The sequence below is a fragment of the Oryza sativa genome, chromosome 12, assembly GCF_034140825.1.
Source record: "Oryza sativa Japonica Group chromosome 12, ASM3414082v1".
In the NCBI taxonomy this organism is placed as follows: Eukaryota; Viridiplantae; Streptophyta; class Magnoliopsida; order Poales; family Poaceae; genus Oryza; species Oryza sativa.
Genome location: NC_089046.1, coordinates 18409663 through 18437389, shown reverse-complemented (window position 1 = coordinate 18437389; position 27727 = coordinate 18409663). Strand labels below are relative to the sequence as shown.

General features: G+C 40.2%; 2 protein-coding genes across 4 annotated transcripts; both read left to right on the top strand.

The window, feature by feature from the left end:
* Positions 1-10812: 10812 nt before the first annotated feature.
* LOC107278654 (uncharacterized) lies at positions 10813-17175 on the top strand. 2 transcript variants are annotated; one of them, XM_066306702.1, is made up of 3 exons: positions 10813-11358; positions 11476-11866; positions 16923-17175. In XM_066306702.1, the coding sequence occupies exons 1-3, from the start codon at positions 10914-10916 to the stop codon at positions 16927-16929; spliced, it is 843 nt and encodes a 280-aa protein (XP_066162799.1). In that variant the 5' UTR covers positions 10813-10913; the 3' UTR covers positions 16930-17175. The 2 variants fall into 2 exon arrangements, with proteins under 2 accessions (XP_066162799.1, XP_015619505.1); XM_015764019.3 differs by lacking the exon at positions 16923-17175 and having other exon boundaries at positions 11476-12134.
* A 2255-nt stretch (positions 17176-19430) lies between these two features.
* On the top strand, positions 19431-26546 carry LOC9270395 (probable tRNA N6-adenosine threonylcarbamoyltransferase, mitochondrial). 2 transcript variants are annotated; one of them, XR_001541717.3, is made up of 13 exons: positions 19431-19711; positions 19831-19875; positions 20002-20076; positions 20158-20254; positions 20677-20767; positions 21414-21463; positions 23298-23488; positions 23607-23692; positions 24242-24320; positions 24395-24478; positions 24579-24683; positions 25005-25093; positions 26094-26546. XR_001541717.3 is itself a non-coding variant. In XM_015762638.3 (13 exons), exons 1-13 carry the CDS (start codon positions 19454-19456, stop codon positions 26217-26219), a joined length of 1386 nt encoding a protein of 461 aa, XP_015618124.1. In that variant the 5' UTR covers positions 19431-19453; the 3' UTR covers positions 26220-26546. The 2 variants fall into 2 exon arrangements, 1 of the variants encoding a protein (XP_015618124.1); XM_015762638.3 differs by having other exon boundaries at positions 24569-24683.
* Positions 26547-27727: the final 1181 nt, after the last annotated feature.

The window sequence follows — 27727 nt, the reverse complement described above, 5'->3', positions numbered from 1 at the left end:
CAATAATTACACAGCATATACGAAGAACACAAGCGACATCTTGCGAAAAAAAAATCCAAAAATTCAAAATTTTCACTTGCCGAAAGAAATATAACATCTCCAATCTGAAAAAAGAAATGCTTTGGACGGTCAAATGCAAGAATTAGCAAGAACTAACTACCAAGAACAGAGATTAATCGTTTGCCTTCACCACCGTACGCTCGTGCATCCTCTTGCATTAGATCCTCTGCCTCCGCCACTGATTGCGTCGCATCCACCCGTAGCCTCCACCTCCATCTGCAAAATAACGAGATGCACCTGCCTCAACCACCACCGCCGCCATATTCGAGCCGAATCCGTCCGACAGTGCCATCATCTGTATTGGATCCGCCTCCTCAAAAGCCTCTGCCTCTGCGGCCACATCCAAGCTGCCGCATCAGGGTGCAGGTGTCGCATATGAGCTATTTGCGAGGATGGTGGGAGGGAAGGAACATGGGTAGAGCGGTTCATCGCCAATGGGAGGGGTAAGAGATGGGTGGAAGGAGGAGAGCGACGGACGAGACAAGACGAGAGGAAAGAGGATGAGTCAATTCTGTTTTTGGTTTTTTTTTTTTAATCACGCTTGGGTGAGGAGAGAGACAAAGGATAAGACTGCCCGCTATCGCTGTTTCTCGATGTATGGAGTAGAAATCGTTTTTTTTTTTTGGACAAAGCCTCCACCCCAGTGCTCAGAAATCGTTTTTTTAAGATGGAAGGAGTGCAAGTTTTATGTATAAGAAACTACGAGACTGGGTTTCTTTCAAAGTTGGAAATTTGGATTGAAATTGGTACGATGTGACTGAAAAGTTGTATGTGTATCACAGGTTGATGTGATAGAAAAAGTTGGAAGTTTGGATCCAAACACAGCCAAGATTGAAAAGTTAATTTGAACCAGTGGAACACAAGAAAACTCACAAGAGCAACAAGTGCAGTACACTGGTCCTACTAGAGCAAGTGAAGTACCCGGTAATCGGTGCCCCGGCCGGCCGGACACCATGGCGCAAAGCTCTGACTGCCTCAGCCTTTTCACCTGGCGATCGACTGGCGACGCAACACGACGGCCGGCGAGAAACCGATGCCTCGTCCGGTCCCATCCATCCATCCATCCATCCATCTCGCTCGACAGACACGGGGACGCGACGCGATGGTTCGACGACGACGGATGGCGCGGGGAAGAAAGGCATATATGGCGTCGCAGCCAGCAGAGAGCACCCACGCGGGGAAACAATCGCCTGCAAAAATGCAAAGCAAACCTTTGCCTGCTGCGCTGCCTGCGCGTGCGTGTGTGGATCATCGATGCTCGACGGCTCGGTGCCGTTTCTGCATGCGTCTTTGGCAGATGCGTAGATTCGGCGACAGGGGTACCACAGGACATACTTCCTCAGTCAAAAAAAAAAAAAAAAAAAAAAGACAAACCCTGATATCCGTGTCCAATATTTAACCGTCCATCTTATTTAAAAAAATTATGAAAAAAATTAAAAAGATAAGTCAGCATAAAGTATTCATCATGTTTTATCATCTAACAACAATAAAAATACTAATTATAAAAAATTTTCATATAAAACGAACAGTCAAATGTTAGCATGTAAACCCGCGGTTTGTCTTTTTTAGGGAGTATACGCTTCAGGGGGTGCAGAATTTTTGGCGCAGAAAATTCCTGTTCGAGCTTGTGAATATCTTGGCCGTTTAACGCGAGTTTCAGTGCCGCTGCTGGGTCAGAGATGAGTTATGCCTTAGGACAACCACAACATGCTTAAAAAAAAGTAAAAAAGGAATAAATATATTGATGAAGTGCACCTTACACATTGTGTAAGCCAGCAATAGAAAAAAGTTTCTTGTGGTGCACCTCAAGGTTACAATCGGCCATAGTGAATAAATAACTATTTTTTTCTCCTCTACTTACTCTCTCTCTCCCCACTATCCCAAAAAAGTTAGCAGCCATCTCATATTTTTATTTTATAGTGGACCTACGTTAAAGACTATATATGTTGTGCATCATACTATAACAAATAGCTAACTATTTATGGATCATACCTTAAGATGTGTATGCACATTATACACTGACCTTGCCATTATGGTACAAGCTTTTATTTACTGTAACGGATCAATTTCGTATGCCCTTATGGTACAAGCTTTTATTTACTATAACGGATCAATTTCGTATGATTAGAGATTGACTGAGTTGGTAAATTAAGGACAAAGCACGGGCTGAGTCCATATATTTGGGATTAGTTGGGTGTGTGGGTTGGGAATAAAGCACGTGTCAGTCTCATATAATTAGAGATTGACTGGATGGGTGCATTGAGTATAAAGTATAGGGTAGATCCATATAATTAGGGATTGGTTGAATGGGTGGAATGAGGAGAAAGTAGTTAGGTGGTGTTTGGTTGGAGGGGCTAAAGTGGGGCTAAACTTCAGTTCATCTCATAAAAACATAAGTCTATGAGAGAAACTAAATTTAGTTTCTAACTTCTAAACACCCCCTTAATCTTATGGTGGTTACACACGTACGAAGGAGCGCACGACCTCTTGCGCATGATGAGAAGGACAGGATGAATAGATGAGCTGTGGAGCACTGCCAACATGCTCGAAAGTACAGTTATTAGTAGTAGTATAAAGGACTACCTATTTAATTACTTCTAGCTAATTCAATGAGCTCAATTTTCTTATCATCTTGCATGCCAGCCTATATGTTTTAAAAAGAAATAGAAGTCTCCTTTAATTGCAAACTAAGAAAGAAGCCCGCGCAGATGTGCGGGTATTTTGTTTAATGTTTATGTCAAAAGCGTTTCCTAGATTCAAACATAAATCACTATGTCCCGGTTATATATAAATTTGTCTAATATCGCCACTACTTATTATTATTATTATTATTTTATTTTATTATGGATACTTATTATCGTTCTTTTGAAACCTGAGTGATTATTTAATAGATGAAACTGTATTTGTAATATCAAAATAAGAACAATACATCATTAATCGACTAAAAAAATTATCTCCACTACTAACCTAACTGTTCATGTCGATCTGACTTATTTCCAAATCTATGTATAAATATTCCAATAATATTTTATCAAAAAAATATATTATAACAATATCGCTTGTATGAGTTAATAGGATAATACTGTTAAAATTTGATATGAATGCCCATCTAACGGATGAAGCCGAACATACTACCAAGGCTTTCTTCCTCGATACCTTAAAACATGGGTCACATATCGACATAGTCGTGCCCATCAAGACCATCGTGGAGAATAGTTTTAACGGCTAATTCACTATTAGTACCCTCATAAAGGATTGCATCGTTAAGTACCCATGGTGGCTTAACTCATCCAAATGTATGCCTTTGCTATATCATGGTAGTATAGCAAGCTTTATTATCTATGCTTGGCACCCTTTTGAGAATGGAAAAAGAGAAGACAGAGGTGATTACAATAATCCTTTTTAAAGTTTTGTGGTATATAGTAGACACAATTTGTTTATAGTGTAAATCAATATTACTCAAATTTCAATAATACATATACAATATTCTTATTTGAAAGTGAGTGAGGTTATCATGTTAGTAGAGTGTATGACATACATCCATCAACTATGCCCGACACATCGGAATTCCTGAAGTATAAGAAAATATATTATGGGTGTTACTGGATTGTTTATTTGTTGCCAAAACTATATGACAAACAAAAAACCTACATATATGACCATAGTTCTCATGATGGATTAAGGGGTTGTAGTATAGCCATATCACTCGCTAGAAGTATTTTTAATAAAGTTTATCATGTCTATGTATCATGTGTGCTTCTCACTTTTCAAATACCAATCAAATAGTTTTGAAAAATTCAAAAAAAAATATTTGAGAATCGTAATATCTCACATATTAAAATTAGATAAGATCTACTTGAAAAAAATATAACTAAATTCTGTTGTTTTCATTTTTCATTTTTACATATGTAGATTCAAATTATTTGTCAGGTGATATTGTACACCATAATTATTTGAAAAATTATTATGACATTAATTATTATGTGCCATTATGTATTTATCAGTTAGCACTAACTACTATAGGTCAATAATAGTTCATTTAATTAAAGGAATACATCAGAATTATTGAAATTGATATATATTTAATAGATGAACACTTACAGACCATTGAATTCATATTACATCTTTGATCTAGTTTAACTGCGTATATTGGTTGGGTAATATTTTTTATATCATGGAAAATCATAGTTTAGAGACCATTGATTTTCTCTGATCATAGTATGTATGTATATTTTTAGCTATATATTTTTACTTGTGTATATATGTTACTTTGCTTTTTCTTACATGGGAGATTTTGTTTTTTTTTGGGGGGGGGGGGGTTGTTTTTTCAATAGACCTAATTTAACGGTATAAAATAACGGGTTCACTAATTTAAAGTTTGTAGAGTAATATATTTTAGCTCTATATCATAGAAAATGCAAAGGGTGATGGTATGGCTCACACTATTTTTTAATTTATAATAAAACATCAATATATAGATTTAAATTATTGATTTAATTGTCAAGAATATAAAGAACTAAATTGATCATAAAACCAACTTATAGTTTTCAAAAGTTAAAACATGCATGGAGCCCTCCACGAAGATGACACTGACCTAATTTAAAGTTCGTAGAGTAATATATTTTATCTCTATATCATAGAAAATGCAAAGGGTGAAGGCATATATATGGCTCACACTATTTTTTAATTTGATAATAAAACATCAATATATAGATTTAAATTATTGATTTAATTGTCAAGAATGTAAAGAACTAAACTGACCAAAAGTTAATACATGCATGGAGCCCTCCACGAAGATGACACTGACCGTGATAACCATGAAAGTCTACATTCAATCGAAGATATAAATCAAATGTTGTTTAGATTTTATTATGCTTTAGATATCTCAACAACCTAAAAATAAGAAGAGCAGATAATGCATATACGTGCTTGAGCCGTGAGCTGATGGTGATTATCTTGGCTGGTCGTTTGGGCTGGTGCTTTTATAATTAATCTTGGCAGTGATTTTTTTCAATCATAGTTATCAATATCTTTGGTTTTTATTTCGTTCGTACATACGTATAGCTTTTGCCTTTTTTTTTTTCCCGGATGAATTGTACGCAAGGATTTTCTCTTGTATGTGAATAGGATATTGGGAGTGAGAGATTATTTTTTTAGATTTAATAATTTAATAATTTAATTGTCTAAAATAATGGTCTCTTAGCTTTAAGTGAAAATCGAGGATTAAATGTTTTATTTTCTCTAAGAACTTCTATGATTTTCTTTAATTTATTATAGCGCTACTTAGCAACGTAGAAGCATTTGTAGAGTGACACATGGTGACGTGAGAGCGTTTGTAGGAAATTTAATGGACAGAGTATAACAAAATAAATGATAATTACATATTTCTTTAGTAAATAAACATATGTTCAAACACCAATAATATTATGGATGTATATTAGGTAAAGCAAAATAATAAAAGAAGGTGTATAAGAAAAGGAAAAAAGTCTAGGGGGTATGTTACGTTCGTACTTGTACGTACGTACTTGCAGGTGGTGAGGGAGGCATACGTATAAGGGTCTATTTTTAATCTAATCTAATAGTGCAAAATTATGGACCCACCAATTTAAATGAAAATCGAGGGTCAGATGTTTCTAATATATTAAAACGTCACATGGCGACTTAGGAGCATTTATAGAATTGTCACGTGGCGGCTTAGGAGCGTTTGTAGGAAGTTTAATGGACTTTTAGTATATAATAATAGATAGATAGATAGATATATAGTGGAAAAATATATATTATGCTCTCACATAGTAACTAGATAAAATCATGTGCGTTGCCGTGGGGAAAAGTTTGTATGATAGTGATATATAGAAATAAGGTGTACGACAGATTTGTTTTGTTACTCGACGATATAATATGCATATTTGATCGATCATGTTAAAAAATGATAAACCATTTAGAAGGTATTAGTTTATGACAATTTAAATCATATATAGATTGCAAAATTAAAGTGATGCCACTTCACGATAGAAGAAAATGAAGGAACTAATATATATGGATCATCCAAAGACAACTATGGTGGTGTGGTTATACGGGAGAAGAAAAAAGAGGCAATTTTCACCATAGTTTAATTATTTAGGGTTATAAATATTGAAGTGTTGTGGTTTAATGAGAGAAGAGAAAAAAATACTACCTCCGTCCCAAAATAAGTGCAGCCATAGATATCCGTGTTTAGCGTGTTGACTATCCGTCTTATTTGAAAAATTTATGAAAAATATTAAAAAAATTAGTCACACGTAAAATAATATTCATATTTTATTATCTAGTAACAATAAAAATATAAATCATAATTTTTTTTCAAATAAGACGAACGGTCGTACGTTGGACGTGAACAGTGCTAAAACTGCACTTATTTTGGGACGGAGGGAGTATTAACTACACTAATTATATAGGCATATATAATTAACTGGGTATAAAGTATATCTCAATTTTATTAAATTATGGTGTATATTTTACTGTATATTTTATGTTTTGGACTATATATAGATATCTGAGAAATATCTCTCATCATACGTACTGGTTGTTAGGAACTTCAGTTCTTAACAAATGTCCTTAATGATTTTAGTGATGTATATTTCACAGTTTACAATTCAAATTGACCAAAATTATATATAAAAATATTGTTAATTGCTAGTTTGAGCGGTATGCTAGCTATTGATTGTCTTTTAATAAAGAACATGTGAATCATGAAAGAACTCTGTTTTTTTGAGTGTGCTCACCTTTGTAGAACATGATTTATTCGTACGTTGGGAGGAAGCAAATGAAAGTACGCAGTTAAGCTGTTGCATCACAGTTACATCTTTTTTTTTAAAAAAAAAACAAACAACACAGTTACATCTTACTTTTCCCAAAAATTACATTGCAAACATGAGGAGGATTTTCATTGGGATTCTAGTATTCATAGAAATTGATAGAAAATTTTCGATATGATTGCATTCATATGGCTCAATTTCATATGAACATAACTGCTTTGTTTCATATTTTTCATTCTTGTAAGATTAGAGAAACATACAACAAATTCTATATTTTTCATTTCTTTTTTTAGGGGATATCTGTTTTGTATTTATGTGTTTCCCAATCCTACATTACAAAGAGGACCTAACTATTTGAGGGGTGTACCATATTTGCTACCGATAGATGATGTACGATTTGCTATGCCTTTAGACCTCAAATGTGTTAATTTTTCATTAATTTAATCAGCCCGCTAGAAAAGAAAACATAACACTTCGAATTCTTACGGCCTTTTAAGCATTCTTGTTAAATCTTTTGTTAGTATCGAGTTTAGACTGCTGAGACTGATAGTAAAAAAATATAAAATTCATATGCTAGAATTATTTTCCGCTGTATTGAATAAGTCTCTCGTATTATAAGCCGGTTCTATGCATACTAAGAGTAAACATATGAAAGTTATATATAATACTATTTTTTTCTCCAGATACGTGTTCGGATACAATCCAAAGCTCGATATATAACTCCAGCTTTAGCAAGTAATCGTCCTATCTCTTTCCAGGGGTGGGAACCAGAATCATCAGCTCAGCTCCTACCAACCTCTAGATAGATGCCAATGGCAACCAAAAGCAACCACCTCTTCCTCCTCCTTTTGTTCTGATGCCATTGGCAAAAAAGAAAGGACGGCATTGTATGTGTGACGGGTAACGACGACGGCACATAGTACCCACACTACTTTCGAAAACCGATGGACCAAACAAAGCTGCCTATTCACCTGCAAATAAAAGGAGTACACATTCATGTAATCATGTATAGGAGTGATGTGAAATTCCATCTGCAGACAGCCTAAAGATTTTTGCAAACAGCACACAGTACCAGTACCTTGTACCGATCTTAAAAGTGATAGTTGATCTCCCCAGTGTCACTTTCTCACCTCTATGTACGTATGATCGTATATATGGGTATGACCACCATAAATACATACGTGAAACAGAAGCAAAGCTAGGGTGTGGATCGGATATGATGCTCATTTGTCCGATCACGAAAAGCAGGTTGTCTGGGCCTATGGGGTATTTGTAATTAATTAAACTTTTTAAAACCATTACCATTAGTATCTTTTTAATATTTATACTACTAGTAACCATAGTCCAAAATTCTGGAATGAAATTTCCAAAGTTTCAACCCACTCCACTTTTTTTATGTTAGCACAATTTATTAAAATTTGATCAAAATATGATAAAATGTTAAATTATTTCGGTCCAAAATATTCCAAAATTTCGGTTCGATTGGTCCCCGTCCTCCCAAAATAGAAGGGCAAAACCAAAAAATTCAACCTTTTATAGTATAGATTGACTTTATACTTTACTAGCAAAAATACCCGTGCGTTGTAACGGGTAAAAAAGTTCTAATAATAATATGTGTTTGTATTTTGATGAGTGGCTTGTTTTTTTATAAACGGTGCTTTTTTTCTTGCGCGATTTTCTCAAACTATTTTTCAGAAATGGCGCATTTCTTTCTAATAGTTTTTTCCTAGCATGTTTTTTTTTTGCTTTTTTTACTGACGATGAAAACCATATTTTTCTCCCTTTTTTGCTTTTATTTTCTCGTGTGTTTTTTGCATGTTTTTTCTAACAATAATTTTCTCGCGCATTTTTTCCTTTTTTTTCAAATGTTCTTTTTTTGCTTTTTTCCAATACAGGAGAATATGTGATGAAATAAAAGCCGTGTAGTAGATGGCAAAAAATCGATGGATTCTATCCGACTCAAGCGTCCATCAATTTAGTGTTTTTTCTGACAGTTTTGTCAGAGCGATTTGTTTTTTAATAGATGGTGTTTTTTTCCTTGCGTGGTTTTTTCAAACCATTTTTTTTAGAAATAGCGCATTTTTTTACAGTTTTTTCCTCGCATGTTTTTTTAAAATTTTTTTACCAGCGATGGAAATAATTTTTCTCGCGCTTTTTTTTTGTTTTATGGAAGATGTAAAACCTTTTTAGCGTGTTTTTTGCGCTTTTTTCTAACTTTTTTCTCACGCGTTTTATTTGAACAATTTTTATTTTCTCGTGCATTTTCTATTTTTAAATTGTTAGATTAGATTAGAGATAGAGAAGAGATATATACTGATTAGAAATCGGACTTTATTTCGCCCTTTTCATTTTTTTGCAAGATTATAGGAACTCAAATGTAAATATAAAAATTACAGGGACTCGAATGCAAAAGTACAAATCCAAAAATTAAAATCATATAAAAATGGAATGCTCTCGACCTGTAGGTTCTATTTTTGCAAACAGATCTTTAATTCGGCACATCAATTTTTTTCACCAAGATGTATGAGATATCATGGTATAGAAAGGAGGGTGCCTGTGATCTCAGACTCAAACCGAGAGGAGTGGTGACTTTTATTTTTCCTTTTTATAAGGGGGAATCGGATAGAGCCGGATTTTTTTTTTTGGTTTCTGATAGGAATAGGAGTCGGACCAGAGGAATAGGAGTCGGACCTTTTTTTTTTATTATTTTTTCGCTATTTTTTTTGTTTTTGACGGACGAAGGAAGCATATCTTATTTTTTAAGTAGTAGAGACCTTTTTTTTATTTTTCTGCTATTTTTTTTGTTTTTGACGGACGAAGGAAGCATCTTATTTTTTATTTTTTAAGTAGTAGAGATTTACTTATCGTTTAGGATATTGCCATAGTCTTAGTACATTAATATATATATTTTACTAAGAAGTGTCGTGACTGTGATTTTCAAAAATTTTAGTCGGTTTTCTTATCCCTGTGGTAACAGTCCACTGGTTTCCATCACTCCTCCCTTTTTCTTACATAGAAAGTTTAGCAATAAATTATTCTAACCTGCAAAATTTTTCAAAAAACACATAACTAAAAAAAAGAAATTACAATTCATATTACACAAGTACATGCACACAATATTCAAACTTAGCTAAAAGTAAAGCAAAACCATATAGAACAGGAAAAATAAAGCTAAAAAGAAGTAAAATTGCACATTGCATACTTCTGCAATTTTAGGCGTAGGAAAGTGTAATTTTTAGGTGGCTAAAATTGCACCTCTGAAACATAGCAATACCCATTTTATTATTACTAGCCACATATCCATGATAAATCTACTAATATAATTTTTACAAATGAAATCTTAACTTTTCTTTTCTAAATGTATTAGTGATCTAAGTTGTGAAAGGATGATGTATCTATAAATCATTTTTATAATAATTTGAGAAAACGTCCGAAATACCCACTGAACTATTGTGGCAATATGAATTACCCTCCTTAATTCAAAAACCAGATATTTTTCACTCTTAACTTTTTATACCAGACAAATTACTCATTTGATAGACTCCAGAGCGGTTTTAATCCTAAGTGATGCACATGTGGCAATTCATACAACATAAGAAAATATATAAAAAAAAGTTAAGGGCCCAAATGTGGTGACCGAGAGAAGAGGCAGAATTGATAAGTGGGCCACACTACTTATTTTCTTATGTTGACTTATGCCACGTAAAACCAAAACCGCTTCGGAATTAGCTAAGGGGACAATTTGTCCGGTATGAAAAATTGAGGGTGAAGAATGTCTAATTTTGAATTGATGAGGTAATTCGTACTGTCACATTAGTTTGGGTTGGTAATTTGAACTTTTTTTCATAATTTTATAGGGTTATAAATATAGTCATATTTTTAAAAAAGTTCAGTAGCTTAAAGTATATTTTCATGACAAAAGGAGATATATAGTTTGGTAACCAAAGTAGACATTTCAGAGTCTCAGATTTTCAATCTTCTTTCCCCCACCTTTATAAGCCTCCATTCATCCATCCGGCGCCGTCCACCTACCTCCTCTCTCCGACGGTCCGACCCCCCATGGCGACCCTCCTCTCGCCGTCGCCGGCGTCGGGAAGCAGCAGCAGCAGTGATGGCGGCGGCGCCCGCCGCCTTTCAGAGCTGCTGGAGGAGCAGCAGGAGCCCTTTTCCCTCCACCTCTTTCTCCTCGACAAGGGCTGCTCCCCCGCCCTCCTCGACGCCGCCTGCTGGCCGGCCGCCGCGCGGGCGATGAGGCGGCGGCGACGGCGACCGGCGAGCGCGCTTCTCAGCGTCATCCTCTCCAAGTTTCTACCGCGTGGCGCCGCGGCGGCCAAGAAGGTTGGCGGGAAGCGGCAGCAGCAGCAGCAGCCGGCTGCGGCGGCGGCCATCGGCGAGGACGACATGGAAGACGAGGAGGAGGAGGAGGAGGAGAAGCAGCTGAGCCCCGTCTCCGTGCTGGAGCAGAGCCCGTTCCAGCCGCCAGCGTCGCCTGCCTACTCGAAAAGTAAGCAAACGTGTACACTCACCTCGCGTCTCCTTCGTCTCCGGCGCGGCGGCGCCATTGCTGCCGCCACGTGGATAGCTCAGAGCTCACTCGCTCCACGTACTTCGTCCATCGCAGAGGCCATAGTCATCTTCAGGGAGCTCCTGGCGGCGGCCTACACGCCGGCATTACCCGACCACCCCGTCAACAACCACACAGCAAGCTCGCCGTCGACGAGCTCCTCCTCCTCCTCCTCCTCCTCCGCCGCCGCCTCACGCTACTGGGAGGAGGAGGAGAAGCTCGAGGCGGAGATCGCCAAGGTGCACGGCCTCATCGCCGCCGAGATGGCGGCCGGGTGGAGCGTGTGCCCCGTCGGCGACGCGCGGCGGCGCGTCGGCGCCGAGCTCGCCGCCGCCGTGCTGGAGTCCCTGACGGAGGAGGCCGCGGCGGCGCTGATGCTGACGTGGAGCAACGGACGGCCGCGATGCGATGATGACGACGACGACGACGCCATCGACGACGATGCGAGGTGTGTGGTTGTTGCTGAACAGAGTTGCTGGTGATGATGTTGATATGTGTTTACATTAATTTTAACTTAAATTAATCTTAATTCTTTTGGTGGTGATGATGATTATGTAGTTGATGTGTATTAATTATAGTATAAAATATGTTTAGTAGTAGTTGCTGCTATTAGGACTGGGTAGCTACCTCTGTTTCTTGGCATGAGTTCTCTTATGCCAAAATTATCAAGTTAGGAGAGTTGTATATATGGTACTATATTTAACACAAGTGAAAAATTGCTGCAATGTTCCATTATGAAAAAAAAAACAAACTATGTAACATATAATTGGATTGATGTGGATGTATTTTACATGATTTGGTATCAGCCAAATATATTTGAGTATAACATATGTTTCCGAAACCAAAGGCATTTGATTCTGTAGCTTTCCCACTAAACACACAGAAAAGAAAAATATTAGGTGAGAACATGCATTATTTCCTCTCTAGAAAAATATGCATTATTTTGCCTAATTAACCTGCTAAATAATTTTGAAGAGTGGGCCATCTCTCAGTTTCATTCATTTCTTTGAAAGACAAGTTTCAACTATTTAAACCAGCATGCATGGTGGTTTGATCTGGAAGTTCATATGGCGACATCAACACAAGCATAGTTGATCCGTGCTATCCTCTCTCCTGCTATGTACTCCAGTTTATAAGATCCATGAAGCCATTTCTTTCGATTACGTGGATGATCCATTGGTACATGCACCATCTATACAGTATACACACACTACACTTACACATTCACAAGCACAATATCTAACACATATTTAACGTCTTTTTTTTCATTTATATTTATCCTTATCAGCCAAAATTTAAATTTTTTACCTTAAATTTAGAGTTGATTTTGAGAATTTTCATCGTAGTTTATTTTCTATCATTTACTTTTAAATCATTTACTTTTAAATCATAAGAACACGTATATAAAAGTTTTATTCATAAATTATCGTTTACAAGTATGCTTTTTTTTTTATTTCTCACTAAGCCTAGCGATGAGGCTGTAAATAGAGGAGATAGAGGTTTTAAGACTTGAGATCATTAACAATTCCCTATAAGTCAGGGGCACATCACTACATCAGTAGCGCTTGTCCCCCGGTCAACCATTTCTATTTTAGAAACAGTCCCACTAACTACAGAGCTATAGAGCAAGTTTAATATTATAATCAACTACTTTTTTTTCAAAAGTCAAATCATTTATAGTAATCTAATAATCTATTTTTACAGTAGTTACTTATAAATATATGTTACATCATTAATAACTAGTCCCACCTCTTATACACATAACGTGCTAAGATCCATAGTTCATTTCTCTTCTCTCTTTGTTTTATCCCCTCCACATATATTTATAGCTAGCTTATAGTTTGCTATTGTACTTAGTCTTATATTTAGTGACATTTTAAAAACATTTTAGAGACCAGACAAATCATATTATGGGCCTGTTTAGTTCGCGAAAAGAAATTTTTTGGCTATCACATTGGATGTTTGACCGGATGTCTGAAGGGTTTTTCGGACACGAATGAAAAAACTAATTTCATAACTCGCCTGGAAACCGCAGGATGAATCTTTTGAGCCTAATTAATCAATCATTAGCACATATGGGTTACTGTAGCACTTATGGCTAATCATGGACTAATTAGGCTCAAAAGATTCGTCTCGCGATTTCCCCCTTAACTGTGCAATTAGTTTTTTAATTTATATTTAATGCTCTATTCATGTGTCCAAGTATTTGATGTGATGTTTTTGAGAAAAAAATTTGGAAACTAAACCAGGCCTGCATCATAGAGGAAATGTGTCTTATTAGTAACACCTACAATAATACCAAAATTTCATCGCGTATTCGACGACTACCAAGGACGCCGGGCCATCGATCGGCCATTAATATATTTGTATTCTTTTGAGAGGATTCATGTGCAAAAATTTTTTCTTCTGGCCAACCAACTTTTTGGTGGTACAAGTACGTAATCCTACGACGCACACGTGTGGCAGGGCAGCAAAATGTGTACGGATGGGATGAATTGTATAGCGCTGTGACACTTTGGGTTCAAGCAAAGGGAACATATTTCTTCCATTCCGTTCCGTTCCGTCCTTGGCTCGTGGCCAATCAACCCTCACGGACGCACAGCGCCGTTGTCCGGTTACTATTGGGGTACGTTGGGCTCGACAAGGACGTCCGAGCTACTTCTACCTTTACTCCCTCAGTTTTAAATTAATTGTCATTTTAGTTTTATTATAAGTTAAAACATTTTTATCTTTAATCATCGATATAAAAGTTCGTATAGTTTAACAACGTGTAGATTATATATGTTATGAAAGTATTTCTCATGATGAAACTAAAAACATAAAAATTAGGCAAACTTTGCTACAGGACATCAAGACTTTGTGATTTTACCAGTCGGACACCGCACGAATTCACTTTTGGGGAAAAACACTATCTAAACGTGGTTATTTGCTAGTAGACATTACGCCCATTAAATTATTAATTTTCAGGTGAATATGAGAGATAAATAGCGTGAAAAGTCAAAAATGCCCTAACCCCACTTGTCATTTTCTTCTTCCTTCTTATTTCCCCTTTTCTCCCAGTTCCACGATGCCGCTGCCGACGGTGTCTAGACCACTAGCTTCCGGAACGACAACCGTGTTGGGCGAGCAATGCTGGAGTCGGACAGGATGTGAGGCACCTTGAGGCAACACGGCCCGCCGCGGGGAGCCCTCACCGCTATGTGACGAGGCTGCTGCTGCTGCTGCTATTGTGACTATGGGGCGGTGGCGGCGGCAGCGCCGGGTGGTGCTTGGAGAGCAGCGGCGTCGGTGACGGGAGCGAGGAAAACAGAGGAGGCTAGGTGGTTGTGGTGAGGAGCACTGGCGCAGTGTGGTGGGACACGGAGTTAGTCGGCGTGGGCCGAGGCGAGCTGCTACCGCGACGCCACCGTGTCCTTCATGTGTCACCGCCGCTCCTCGCACCACCACACCATGTCCTCCTACTTGTAACGCCCCGATTTTCGTTCGGGAATAAAAATCAATTAATAATACATTTTCTGGAAATTAAATAAAAGTTAAATCAACTTAATCAAGTGAATTATTGAGGGAATTAAAAATTTCCTTTAAAAATTATTGGCCGGGAATATTTTGTAATATTCTTTGTGCCCTAATGTACTCTCCGGAATTTTCCGTGAATTTTCGGAGCTCGAGAAATAGTTTTAATAGCACAAAGATCATTGCATCAATTAAAATAAAAAGAAAACAAATAAAATCCTCCTTCCTCTCTTTGGGCCCCTTTCGGCCCAATCCCTCCTTTCTCTCCTGCGACCCGCGCGCCCCCTTTCTCTCCCTCTCGGGCCGGCCTCCTCCCTCGGCCCGCTCGGCTCTCTCTCTCCCTCAAGTCCGTTCTGCCTCCCCAGCCGGCCTCTCCCTCCCTCTCTCTCCGACAGGTGGGACCCGTGGACCCCACCTGTCATCCCTTTCCTCCAGCTCCAACTGCCGCCATGGCCGCCTGAGCCACCCCACGACGCTGCTTCCTCCGCGCGCCTCCACGCTCCCGCGCGCGTGCAGACGTGGTCCACCCCACGTCCTCCCCTTCCTCCACTTTCTCCCCCATTTCCCCCCCCAAAAAATCGGCGCCGTTCGAGCCCCACTCGCCCACGTCGTCGAAGCTCCATCCGCCGGCCGTTGCCGCCCGCCACGGCCACGATCTCCCCCTCCGGGGCCTATAAAAATGCACCCCGACCTCCCCTCATCCGTTTCCCCCAACTCATTGCCCCCTCCCGCGCGCTCTCTCGAGCTCCCCACGCCGCTCCCGCGCGCCGCCACACTCCGGCGAACTCCGGCCGCCGTTTCCCGTCGCTAGGGTCGCCGCCGCACTGCTCCGCCGCCACCGCCAGCTTTGCCGCCGCCCGGGCAAGCTCGGCCACCGCTCCATTTCCCCTCTCCACCTCCGTAGCGCCGTAGCCACGCGAACCACCTCTCTCCGCCACCGCCGCCGACTCCAGCCGCGTCGCGCCGCCGCTTCGGTCGACGCCGACCCGCGCCGTTGCCTCCCTCAGCTCCGCAAGGACGAGGAGGACCTCGGCCGCCGCCCCTCTTCGCCGGAAATCCGTCGGAGCTCCTCCTTCCTCGGTCGCCGGTGAGATCCTTCTCATATTGTCGCGGTCGGCCGTCGTTACCGGTCACCACGCACCAGTCCTCTCCTCTCTAACCCCTCCTTTATCTTCCTCAGATCGAGGCCGAGCCCATCCGCCCCATCCTGAGCGACGCCCGTCGCCGGAGCTCTGTCACATCGTCTTCCTGAGGAGCCCCGCCGCCACCGTTCCTTGCCGTCGGCCGCCCCTTCGCCGTCGTGCATCTCGGTGAGCACTCCCCTCCCTCTCCCTTTTCCTCCCCTTCGTCGGCCGCCTCCCGGGCGTCCTCGCGACGCGCTGCCGCCGCCGCGCTCCGCGCTCCGTGCCCGCGCCGTTGCCGGTGGTGCCGGGCAGCCGGTTGCCGCCTCCCCCTTGCCGCGCCGCGCCGCTGCTCGCGCGTGCGCCGCTTTCGCCCGCGGGAGCTGTCGCCGGCCGTCGCCGCGGGTGGCCGCGCCGCCGCGCGCCGTCGTTTGGCCAGCCGGCTTTGTGCCGTGCTGTGCCCCAGCCGCGCCGCCCCTGGCCGCCCGATCGGCTTGGGCCGATCCGGACCGTCGGTTCCCGTGGACCGGTGGTGGACCGCCTCGGTGGTCCCGGTCCACGGTGGACCGGCGCCCTTGTGCCGCTGACCGGTGGGGCCCGCTTGCCGGCGCCGCCCATCTCCTTTGCTGACGTCAGCACAGCCTTTTCCTTTGAGAAAATAAATAATAATTGCGCAATAATTCGTGAATAATTATAGAAATTCATTTAAATGGCTCAAAACTTCTAAAATTCATATCTAATTCATTCGAACTCCGAATTGAGCCGTTCAACTTGCAAAATTCATCTAAAATTGAGCTCTACATGTTTGTTTACTTTTTATGTACTGTTTTCTTGGTCTTTATTAGAGTTTTTCCTCGTTTTGCGTGCCAGCGTGTAGTTCCCGTCGTTTCGGAAGATCGCATTCGCAAGGATAAGAGTTCAGAAGATCCAAGTGAAGAAGCAAGGCAAGTCACACATTCCCCTTGAGCATGTTGATCCCAATTTATAAATGTTTTACCGTTTACAAATAAATATGCATGTTTTGCTAATTACATGGGATCCGGGTATTACCTATCTGCTCGCTTGTGCCATGTTTACTTGATATCTGTTCTTTGTCAACCTTGGGTAATGAATCGACTAGCTCATGTTACTTATGTGACCTAGCTAGAACTATATGCTTAGCTATGCTTAATTACCACTAGCTCAGTTGATGGGATAATTACAGTATTAGACCTTTTTAGTATCAGAGTGAGCTGCGTGCTCGAGACATCTGGCCATGCTTCGTGGTCGTAATTATCCAACTAAAATGCGACTGAATGGTGGGCTGTGGGTGCATGGTTTTGCTAGTCGCACCCATGGCAATTAAGGACCGGTTCGCGGGATGCCCTGGAAGAACTTATCGTACTTACCACAAGCCAGCGTGGGCAACGGCTGGGCTTGTAGTGTAGCTTTCCTCTAGCTGACGCATCCAGGCAAGGGTGGGCGTGATGGAGCGGGGCGGGCCCTGCGACGGCCTCTGTCGCTTCCGGATTCACCTAGGCACGAGAGGGGACTGCCCGTTGCCCGCTGGGGACGGGGGTGAAACCTGAGATGTGGTGTGCTTGGTTAGAGGGGGTTATGCGAAGGGTCCTGTCACGGCCTCTTTTCGGTATGTCGTGGTGACATGTCGGCGCACGGTAACGTGTCGTGGGGCTGTGTCTTGTGGGTACAGTTGTACACCTCTGATCAGAGTAAAGCTATTCGAATAGCCGTGCCCGCGGTTATGGGCGGTCGACCAGATTCACCGTGATTAGTCCCATCTTAATAAATCGACCCAATACACTGTAGTTCAGGTGGGTTGGTTGGGCCTGTTCAACGTGGTGTAGCGTTGATCAGTGGAGATTTAATGTTACTTTAATTACTCAACAGTTTTACTGTTTTGCTCAATAAAATGTTTTACAACCGTCTTTATGCAAATAGCCACAAACCATCCTTGTATCCCCTTGCACATCTGCATCGTTGGTGTGGCTTGCTGAGTACGGTGGTTGTACTCAGTCTTGCTATTATTCCCCCTTTTTAGAAGTGTAGTGCTTCTGAGCTGAAGATGGAGTTAGAGGACCAATGCTCAGACCCCAGTTGAGTTTTGCCTGTGGAGTGGAGCTGAAGCTCCGCTAGGATCGCCTTTTTCCGCTGCTGTCGTTCTGTTTCGGTGTGAGGACTAGGTGCCTCTTTTGTAAGTATTTTACGCTTTATTTACGTTTGGAACTGTATATTACTTGTCGTTTTGTGTACCCTGGCTGGTCCTAGACAGGGATTTAATACACAAAATAGTCTCGAAATTTGGGCTAAATTTCTGGGCGTGACACTACTCCACCTTGGACGCCGTGCACCCCATCGCCCCCTACTAGGCCTGAAAACGGTACGAAATCTTTCCGGATTCCAGACCTATTTTCGAAAACGGAATCTGTCGGTCGGAATTTTTCGGAAACGGAAACGAATTCGGAAATATTTTCTTGGGAACGGAATCGGAAATGATAAGGGCAGTTTCCGTCGGAACTCGAAATCGGTCGGAAACTTTCCGAAAATTTTCTCGGAATTTCTGGAAATTTTCTTGGAATTAGTAGAAATTTCGTGACTGAAATACTCTGGATTCTTTTTTTAAGCACTAAATAGTGAATGTTTGGCTGTTAATTTTTTAAAAAATATTTGTTATGCAAATCTAAAATTACATAAGAATATTTTTTTGTCCTACATTGGGATTTATCAACAACATTACTCTTTTAAACATAGATAATTTATTCAATTGGATTTATCAGTTTGAGAGGTTTTTTATTCCGATAAATTTTCGTTACCGTATTCGCGCCGGTTCGTTTTCGCTCCGTTTTCGGTTTCGATAATATTCGATTCCGTTTTCGTATCCGGGGTTTCCGATTCCGAAAAAAAATATGAAAACGAAAACGATAAAGATGGTTTCCGTCCGTTTCCGTACCGTTTTCACCCCTACCCCCTACGAACCAGTGTCGCTGCCGCACCGCACAAATTGGAAGACAGGAAGGAAGGAAGGAAGAAACGGAAAATGAAGAGAATAGATGGAAAACGTGACGGTAGTGACACGGTTCTAATTTTGTGAAATTTCAGTGGCAAGGCTACAAATAGACAAATTGTAGTGTTATTTTTCTGAATAGATAAATTTGCAATGGTATGGATCCAATTAACCCTTTAAAGGACAAAGGAGTATGCACTTTTATACTTTTATTATGAGCTTAACATCACAAAGAATTTGTGTACCCTACTATAGTAATAATACAACCAAATGCCATCATGCATTTTCGTCAGTAATTTTTTTTCTTTAGACTTTTGGAAAAAGGAGGCACACATGTGCGTCGGATGCAAAAAGATCGGTGTTTGTTGAGAGACCCCAGTGTAACCCGAGCTAGAGTGGAATGGCGGCCACTCTTCTCCCCACCTTATCGCCGCCGGCCTCCCGCGCCGCCGCCGCCCTCCTCCTCCGGCGAGCCCCACCGTTCCCCTCACCCCTTCCCGCTCCCCTCCTCCGACTCCTCCTCGCCCCCGCCCCCTCCCCTCCGCTACGGTCCTCTCCTACCTTCCGCTCCCTCGCCACAATGCCCTCCGCCGCCGCCGCCGCAGACCTCCTCATGCTCGGCATCGAGACCAGCTGCGACGACACCGCCGCCGCCGTGGTACGCGCGGCTCACTCCCCTATTTCAGACCGCTTGTAGCAGTGGTGGAGTCGGTGTGTAGGATTTGTTTGTGCTTAGTGCCTGGCTCTTTGTTGTTTTTGTTGGTTGGTTGGTTGCAGGTTAGAGGCGATGGCGAGATCCTAAGCCAGGTGGTATCTTCCCAAGTGAGATACTATACTATGCCCCCTGCTTCCCTGTTCAGCCCACTTACACTTTGTTTCTGTATTATTGGTCATGCTATGCTCTGTGCGCTGCTGATTGTATTGTTTTGTGCTTACAACATTTGGAAGGAAGATTTACTCGTGAGGTGGGGAGGCGTCGCTCCGAAGATGGCCGAGGAAGCTCATTCTCTTGCGATTGATCAGGTTTGGCTTTCAGTTTCAGAGTTTCTGTTCAATCTTGCTGTTTTTGACATTTATGTTATAGATTTTGTATTTTCCTTGCAGGTTGTTCAGAAAGCACTTGATGATGCAAATGTGTCAGAAAATGATCTTTCAGCAGTGGCTGTCACCGTAGGACCAGGACTTAGTTTATGCCTCAGAGGTATCAGCTTTTGTATGTTTACTCCTGATCAATAGGATTAGCTGGTATTTACTGTTATTATATCTTATATGCTGGCATAGTTCTGAATTTTCAGTTTGTTACAGAATCTTGTTTGCATCTTTCAATCATTCTCCCCACCCCAAACCCTGTGTTCTCACTATTAGTTCGCTGAGTATTTTAGATGCAGGGCATTTCTCATCATTAACTTGTTTGCCCTTTAGATGGTGTTACTTGTTAGTAGTTCTTTATCTTGTGCAGTCACTCGCAATGTCAACCTGTAAAGTAATCGATTGTTGAAATGATACATTGCATATACTACTATTTACACAGTCAGAGTGAACTTTATTGATTTTACTTTTTAACCTCGCTGAGTCTCTCTTACATTTCTTTGAAGGCTATTTAATGAACCATATAAATTGCAGTTGGTGTTCACAAAGCTCGAAAAATAGCGAAATCATTTCGCCTGCCTATTGTTGGAGTTCATCATATGGAGGCACATGCATTAGTTTCCAGGTATCCAACCTTGGTTTTTATTTCTGAGTTATGAAGATGACATTCTCAACTGATGAAACATAAGTTCCTTTATCAGTTCACTGCCAAGCAATAGTAGATTTTTTTAGCTGAAACGATGATTTTTTTACTGTCCATTTGTAAGGGATTTTATGTTTTTCTCTTTATTTTTGTGGATTTAGTTCTAGAGCACGACTGGTTTCTGTTATGTACTTTTGCACTTCCACTTTTTTTCTATTGTATATTTGTAATGTCCATTAGGTTGGTAAATTAGCAATTTTTGAACCGAAAAGTGAATGATTTCTTTTTCTACTGGTATTACTTCCGAACATTTGACCAACATCTTGCTATGTAAAAACCACATAACGATATTTGAGCAGGAACAAATTTGCAACTATAAATTATTTTTCAGTGCTACATGTTTTGCAAAATGAATGTATTGTGATGAAATGCAAGGTATGAAATTTAAATTATTATTACAGAAGAGCTTTTTTTACCAGAAATGCTAAGACCCTAAGCCCTAAGACTATTGTAATCATGCCTATACTTAAAGTAATTATATAATCCTAAAAATGCTATCATAGCCACCTAACCTATTGTTATTGCTATAATCGATGCATTTGTATTAATGTAGTTCTATTGATGTCAGGTTAGTGAACAAGGATCTTGATTTCCCATTTTTGGCCCTCCTAATTTCAGGTATATACTAATCAAAGTGTTTTATGACTTTATCCCTATATTCTGTGGCACTATCAATTTTTTGTTGAGTTACATCTCTACAGTAACAATAAGGCTCTTTTGAAAAATATTTGATGTTTGGTAGACTTTGAATGTATAACATAGATTCCATTGGAACTTGCATAAATTTATTTATATTTCCAGTTTGAATACATCATCAATCACATGGTTTTGGAAGTAGTGCCACCATGTTGTGCAGTTCTTTTGAAATGTAGTGCTAATTTTGCTAATATTTTCACTAAAATACATAAAAACTTCAAATGTCAAGCAATTGACCCCATGATTGTGTGCATGTCCTCTACACGCTTCAAAATTATGGAGTTGCCCAAAGTCCGCTAAGCATGACCATTCGCTTTACCACTAGACGTAGCTGTACTCATAAAATTGATGGACAACAGTGCCTAGTCTAGGATTGAACCCTATTAGGCTTGTCCTTACACCTAGTCAGTCAGCTTTTGACCTGATGGGGTATTTGTTCCGTCCCTGCCACAGTTTGGAAGTACTATCTAAACACCCGTGCTTTATATGGATAAACACTAATCATACATTCCCTAGTATTGTGAAATAAATGAATGTGATTTTCTTCATAAAGGCACCCTTCGCATGTTCACACAGTTATAATTGTAACATTAGCTTGTGTACATGTACATGTGAATCTTGGACCCTTCCATGTTAAATTTGTATTTTAGAAGGCCAAATAATAAGATAACAATATGTAGAATAACTTTCATATGATATTGAAGAACTACTAGGGGAAATTCATAAAACCTATAACATAAAGGAGGTGGAGTAGATATTCACAAGCTCCACCACCATACCCTTCTTTTCGAAGGACTATGTAGTTTTTTATGTTCTATGTACAAATATACGAGGTGTGTAATGAACAATCTTCATGGTTAATTTATGTCTCTATAGTCAAACTACAATATAGGGAAATAAACATTTTTAAGCAGTGCTAGTTGGCAGGCAACTCCATTTGCTACATCTCGATACTTTATTATATCCAGTTTTGAAAAACTACTTTTATTTCATTTATTTCCTCCTTTCAGAATGCAAAATCAATCTTATGATGGCCCATTGCAATCATTGATACAATATGCGAGTATGGAATAAGCTCAATCAAATAGAAAATGGGATAACAAATACTCCCTCCGTCCTAACTCCCAAAATATAACAACTTTTAGCCCTCAGAATTTGTCCCAAAATATAACAACTTCTCCACCAACATTCTCTTCCCAACCAATCACAACCCTCCGCCATTCACTTTTCTCACCTACCTCCACTACTCATCCAATCACAACCCTTCAACATTCACTTCTACCTACTTTCTTAATAACCATGTCCAACCTTAAAACTTTTTATATTTTGGGATGGAGGGAGTAATACCCAAACATAACAGAAAAATTTGCTACAGGGCATCCAAAAAACGTGCAATTAGCTGGTAGACACCGCAAGAACACGAATATTCTATCGGGCACCATAAAAAACTTGTAATTAGCTGTTGGACACTCGCGGTCTTATTTTATTATTTTTGGAGGAATTGGAGAGAGAAATACTCATTAAAGACAAGTTTGCCCTTGGTCGAACTTATTTTAACTCGACTGGGTCCGGTGCAAACCAACCACAAGGCCACTCGCAGTAAATCGATTCCATCGCAAACCCTAGATTTTGATTCTTTTTGGGACAGAGGGAGTATGTGCTAATACAACAGATATACTTATGTTGAAACATTACGTGTTTGGTGAATTTTCTTTTATGACGTTCGGGCAGCTACCTAACCAGTTAATATGTTCAGGAGGACACAATCTTCTTGTTCTTGCTCATGGACTTGGTCAATATGTTCAACTGGGAACTACAATAGATGATGCAATTGGTGAGGCTTATGACAAGTCAGCGAGATGGTTAGGTCTTGATATGCGGAAAGGTGGCGGTCCTGCTCTTGAACAGCTTGCCCTAGAAGGTGATCCAAATGCTGTTAAGTTTAGTGTAAGTTTGCCGACGTAGATATTTTGCATCCACTGGGTAGATATGTTGTGTTATCCACCTATCATGACTGTTAGGTCAACATGATGTTTGCTTGCCTTCTCTTTTTGTGAACTTCCAGGTTCCAATGCGACAACACAAAGATTGCAATTTCTCTTATGCTGGTCTGAAGACTCAAGTTCGATTGGCTATTGAATCCAGAAACATGTATGGCTGTTTTAGTCCTTGTGCCATTGTCTTCATTGTAAGATTAATATGCCTGCTGGTGTGTCAAATAAATAGTGTATTTTGGCATGCTGTTTGCTCTCCTTGACTATAATATTCTAGATTAACAAGCAGAGACTTGACTTTAACTCTCAATAATCTACAATACTTGTTTTTTAATTTTACTGAAATTTTTTTTATGTCAAGCACTAGGAAATTAACATGAAACTATTGCAACCATGCAAGGTCGTTGTTCTTTTTATTAATTAAAGAACACCCACCCAGGCATTATGCTATAGCGTATATACAATAACCTGTGCTTGAAATGCGCTAGATCAAATAACAAGAACGACAAAGTGGGAACGATAATGTTTAACAAATAGCAAGAGGTTGCAAGTTGCTAGAAAACTGGTTGTTAGAAAAGGTATAGAATGTTTCTGTTTCTTTATTGGCGAAGGAACATTTTTAATTATTACATGAAACAGACATGGCAGTCTCATCGGTAGTGACATTTGGTCTCGTAACTCTTCTGTTGTTTTTGTGCTATGGTAGATCAACAGATGATATTCCTATTTCATCCGCGACAAAAGATGACAGACAAATAAGGGCGAACATTGCTGCCTCTTTTCAGGTTTTTACATCATAGGCAATGTATTTTCATTATTCATGAAGATTTTGGTAGTTTTCTGATGTTGACCTCTGCAGCGAGTTGCTGTTTTACATTTGGAAGAAAGATGCCAGCGAGCAGTTGAATGGGCATTGAAGATGGAGCCTTCTATTAAATACTTTGTAATTCAGATATCTTGATGTTGATTCATTTTAGAATATTTACATTTTTACATTAGTTCATCCAGTGTGTTATTGACTCAGTTATTAAAGGTTGTTTCAGGAGGTGTTGCATCAAACCAGTATGTCAGAACTCATTTGAATCAGATCGCTGAGAAGAATGGCCTACAGCTCGTATGCCCTCCCCCAAAGCTTTGCACTGACAATGGTAAAAAGTTTATTTGCATGATCAATTGAATAGTAAATCAGTAATATTCAATCATATTATTAACAGAAGTATTTATGATTTAATGCCATTTTTCATGCCACTCATTTCATATCTTCATTTTTTATCTCAATCTAGACTCTACATTATTTATTTATTTTTGTGTCTTGGTTCTATGTTGTTGTTATACTGTTTATTTTCTGTCCTTTTGACTTGTTGAGAACTTATTTTTGACTGTTTCTTCCATACAGGGTACAGATTCCTCCTAATTCCCTTAGTTATTCTTAAGCAGTTTGCACATAATTCTGGCATCTTCTTTTGCAGGTGTCATGATTGCTTGGACTGGTATTGAGCATTTCATTGCAGGCAGATTTGATGATCCTCCTGCTGTTGATGAGCCTGATGATATGCAGGTAACATGACAAATTAATATGCTCAGTTGATGAGTTGAACAAAACAAAGTGCACCATCAAGCACAGAAAGCTTTTTTTGCTTCTTATAACTTGGTAGTTTAAAAATGCATTGATACATGATCAACTCTTTGCTGCTACAATAAAAAAAGGTCTTGTTAAAAGGCAGTTGGTGTTGCTACTGATAAGGAGGAAGAGTGTAAAGCTAAACCGATGGCATTTCAACGAACATTGAAATGTGAGACTTGGATAGATTATATCGTGTTCTTGACCTTAATTTGGGTAAATTTGGCATATATGTCCTTTTAATCCCAAGTAACTGCATTTGGCACTATAGTTGAAGTTCGATAATTTCGTTTACATCAAGTCATCCAGAGTCTTTTTTTTCACCCACGACTCCCAAACCTCAATACTCAAATCTCAAAACTAGCAAATTACCTGCCAAATTTGGTTTTGGTGGTATTTTCATCTTGCGGCCTACCATATTATAAGCTTAGAGCCATATGGTCATCGAACAGGTGAGCTTGTGTTATGTCAAAATTGCATCCAAGCCAGTCAAACAATCCACATTTTCACCATCTTCCCCATTCCTATAGCTGCCTTTATATTCCTCATGTCTCCTTCAGTTTGACACTCTGGGGGGATTGATCAAATAAGCTTGGCCTGTGAGCAAAGCTAGTCAATATTTATGATATCAGTAGCCATGTGATGGTGGCAGATCCACCACGAAGATCAGTTTATGAGTTATTTTTTATCCAAATGTTTTCCTATAATTAATATCATGGAAGATGGAATTCGCACATTGTCAGAACTCAGAATCAGGCCGTCTAATTTTCTTACATTAAAATAGAACACACTTCAGATCGACCTGTTGTGTATTTATGTTATGGAAGGAATCTTGTACTTGGTAATTTTACTCTACTCCTGACGTTAATACAGTGTAAGTTCTATGTTTTATAAGACTGACTGGCTATTATCATGCCTGATAATTGTCTTAACACAGTATGACCTGCGTCCAAGGTGGCCTCTTGGTGAGGAATATTCAGAAGGAAGAAGTGCTTCTCGGTCAATGAAAACTGCTCGAGTCCATCCATCACTCACATCGATGATACAGGGTTCTGTTCATTAGTAGTTTAGTGGAAATTGCAGGAGCATTTGCCCATTGAAGCTAGTGCTTTCATGTGCCATGTGGTTTATCAGTTTCAGTTTTAGTGATTACTGAGGCGCGGCTTGTTTCGAGTGAATAACTCGCAATTTTCAGTCGCAGTTTAGTTGAAAACCATGGGGCCTGTGAGCAGTACAATTTGTGTGAAACTTCGATGATGGTTTTGGGGCTTTGGGCTTGTGCAACTGATGTTAGTGCTTAATGCCTGAAATTCAAAATGCTTTGTATACTTCAAACAGAGGCTGTGTTTAGTTCTACACCAAAATTAAAAGTTTGAAGAAATTGAAACGATGTGATGGAAAAATTGAAAGTTTGTGTGTGTAGGAAAGTTCGATGTGATGGAAAAGTTGAAAGTTTGAAGAAAAAAAATTGAAATATAAATAGGGCCAGAATCCCTAATTTTGTTTTCTTTCGAGTCATCCTTATCCAGTCCTTGATCATTGGATAGGCATGGAAACCAGTGATTAGGAAAGTACGACCGTGCTTGCTTCCCATAGCCATTTCAGTTTTCAGAAGCTTGAGGCACTATTGAAGATACCTTTCTTTTGTGTCTAGGATCGGTGCCCAATAGAATACAAGGACGAAATTAGACCAAAGTGATAATGTGTGCGGTGTTGCATCTCCTTTGGGCAGAGTTGCATGTCCTTGCATCAAAGAGCGCGAGCACACGCATACCTATACCGGTAGCGCAAAAACTAATCGGCGAGGCATCTCGATATTGCTTTATTGCGCGACGTCAACCATGGGAGTGGTTCCAATAGCAACCGGTACTAAGGGTGAGGTAACTAGTTATGACAATCCAGCTATGGTCATCGTAGTCACGTCCATAGGTAAAGATTTTCTCTCCTCTCCTTGTTTTCTGATCTCTCTATATTAATAAAGGGTGTGGTAGTGTTTTAGTCTGTTGCTTGATGTGTGTTTGATTTTCTAAAATAACCGTCTTTTTTTTTTTTTTGGACACGGAGAGAGATCGATCGCCTGGGCTTTTTCGGCCGAAAGCCCACCACAATTAGGCCCAAAGTCTGCTTGCTAGCCTCAGACCGTGCTTGGATGGCCCGCTCGAGCCTCCTAGCTAGCTACAGACGTCCTGCTCCCTTTGGAACTTGGGCGAGAAATTTCAGTATTTGCCATCAATGGTAGATTGCCACTTCATTAGCAAGCCTTTCATATTTATTGCGAATTTCTTCGTTCCGTGCCACTCCGTCCGCCCGTCCACACCGTCCGTCCGCGCGAAGCCGACTTCGATCTCGGTAGCACCCTTGTCGTACCTCAGTTTGTCCCCAAGCTCGTGTCTCGCCTCCGCCACGCCATCTTCGAGTTTCGTGGCCACTGCCACTGCCGCTTCGGGATACCACTACCGTCACCTTCCGTCCGTGCCAACTAATCATGTACTAAGTACCTTCGATTTTCATGCGTGTTGGAGAAGTTTCCAACCCTTACATTTGAATTAGGGGTGAAAACGGTTAGATATG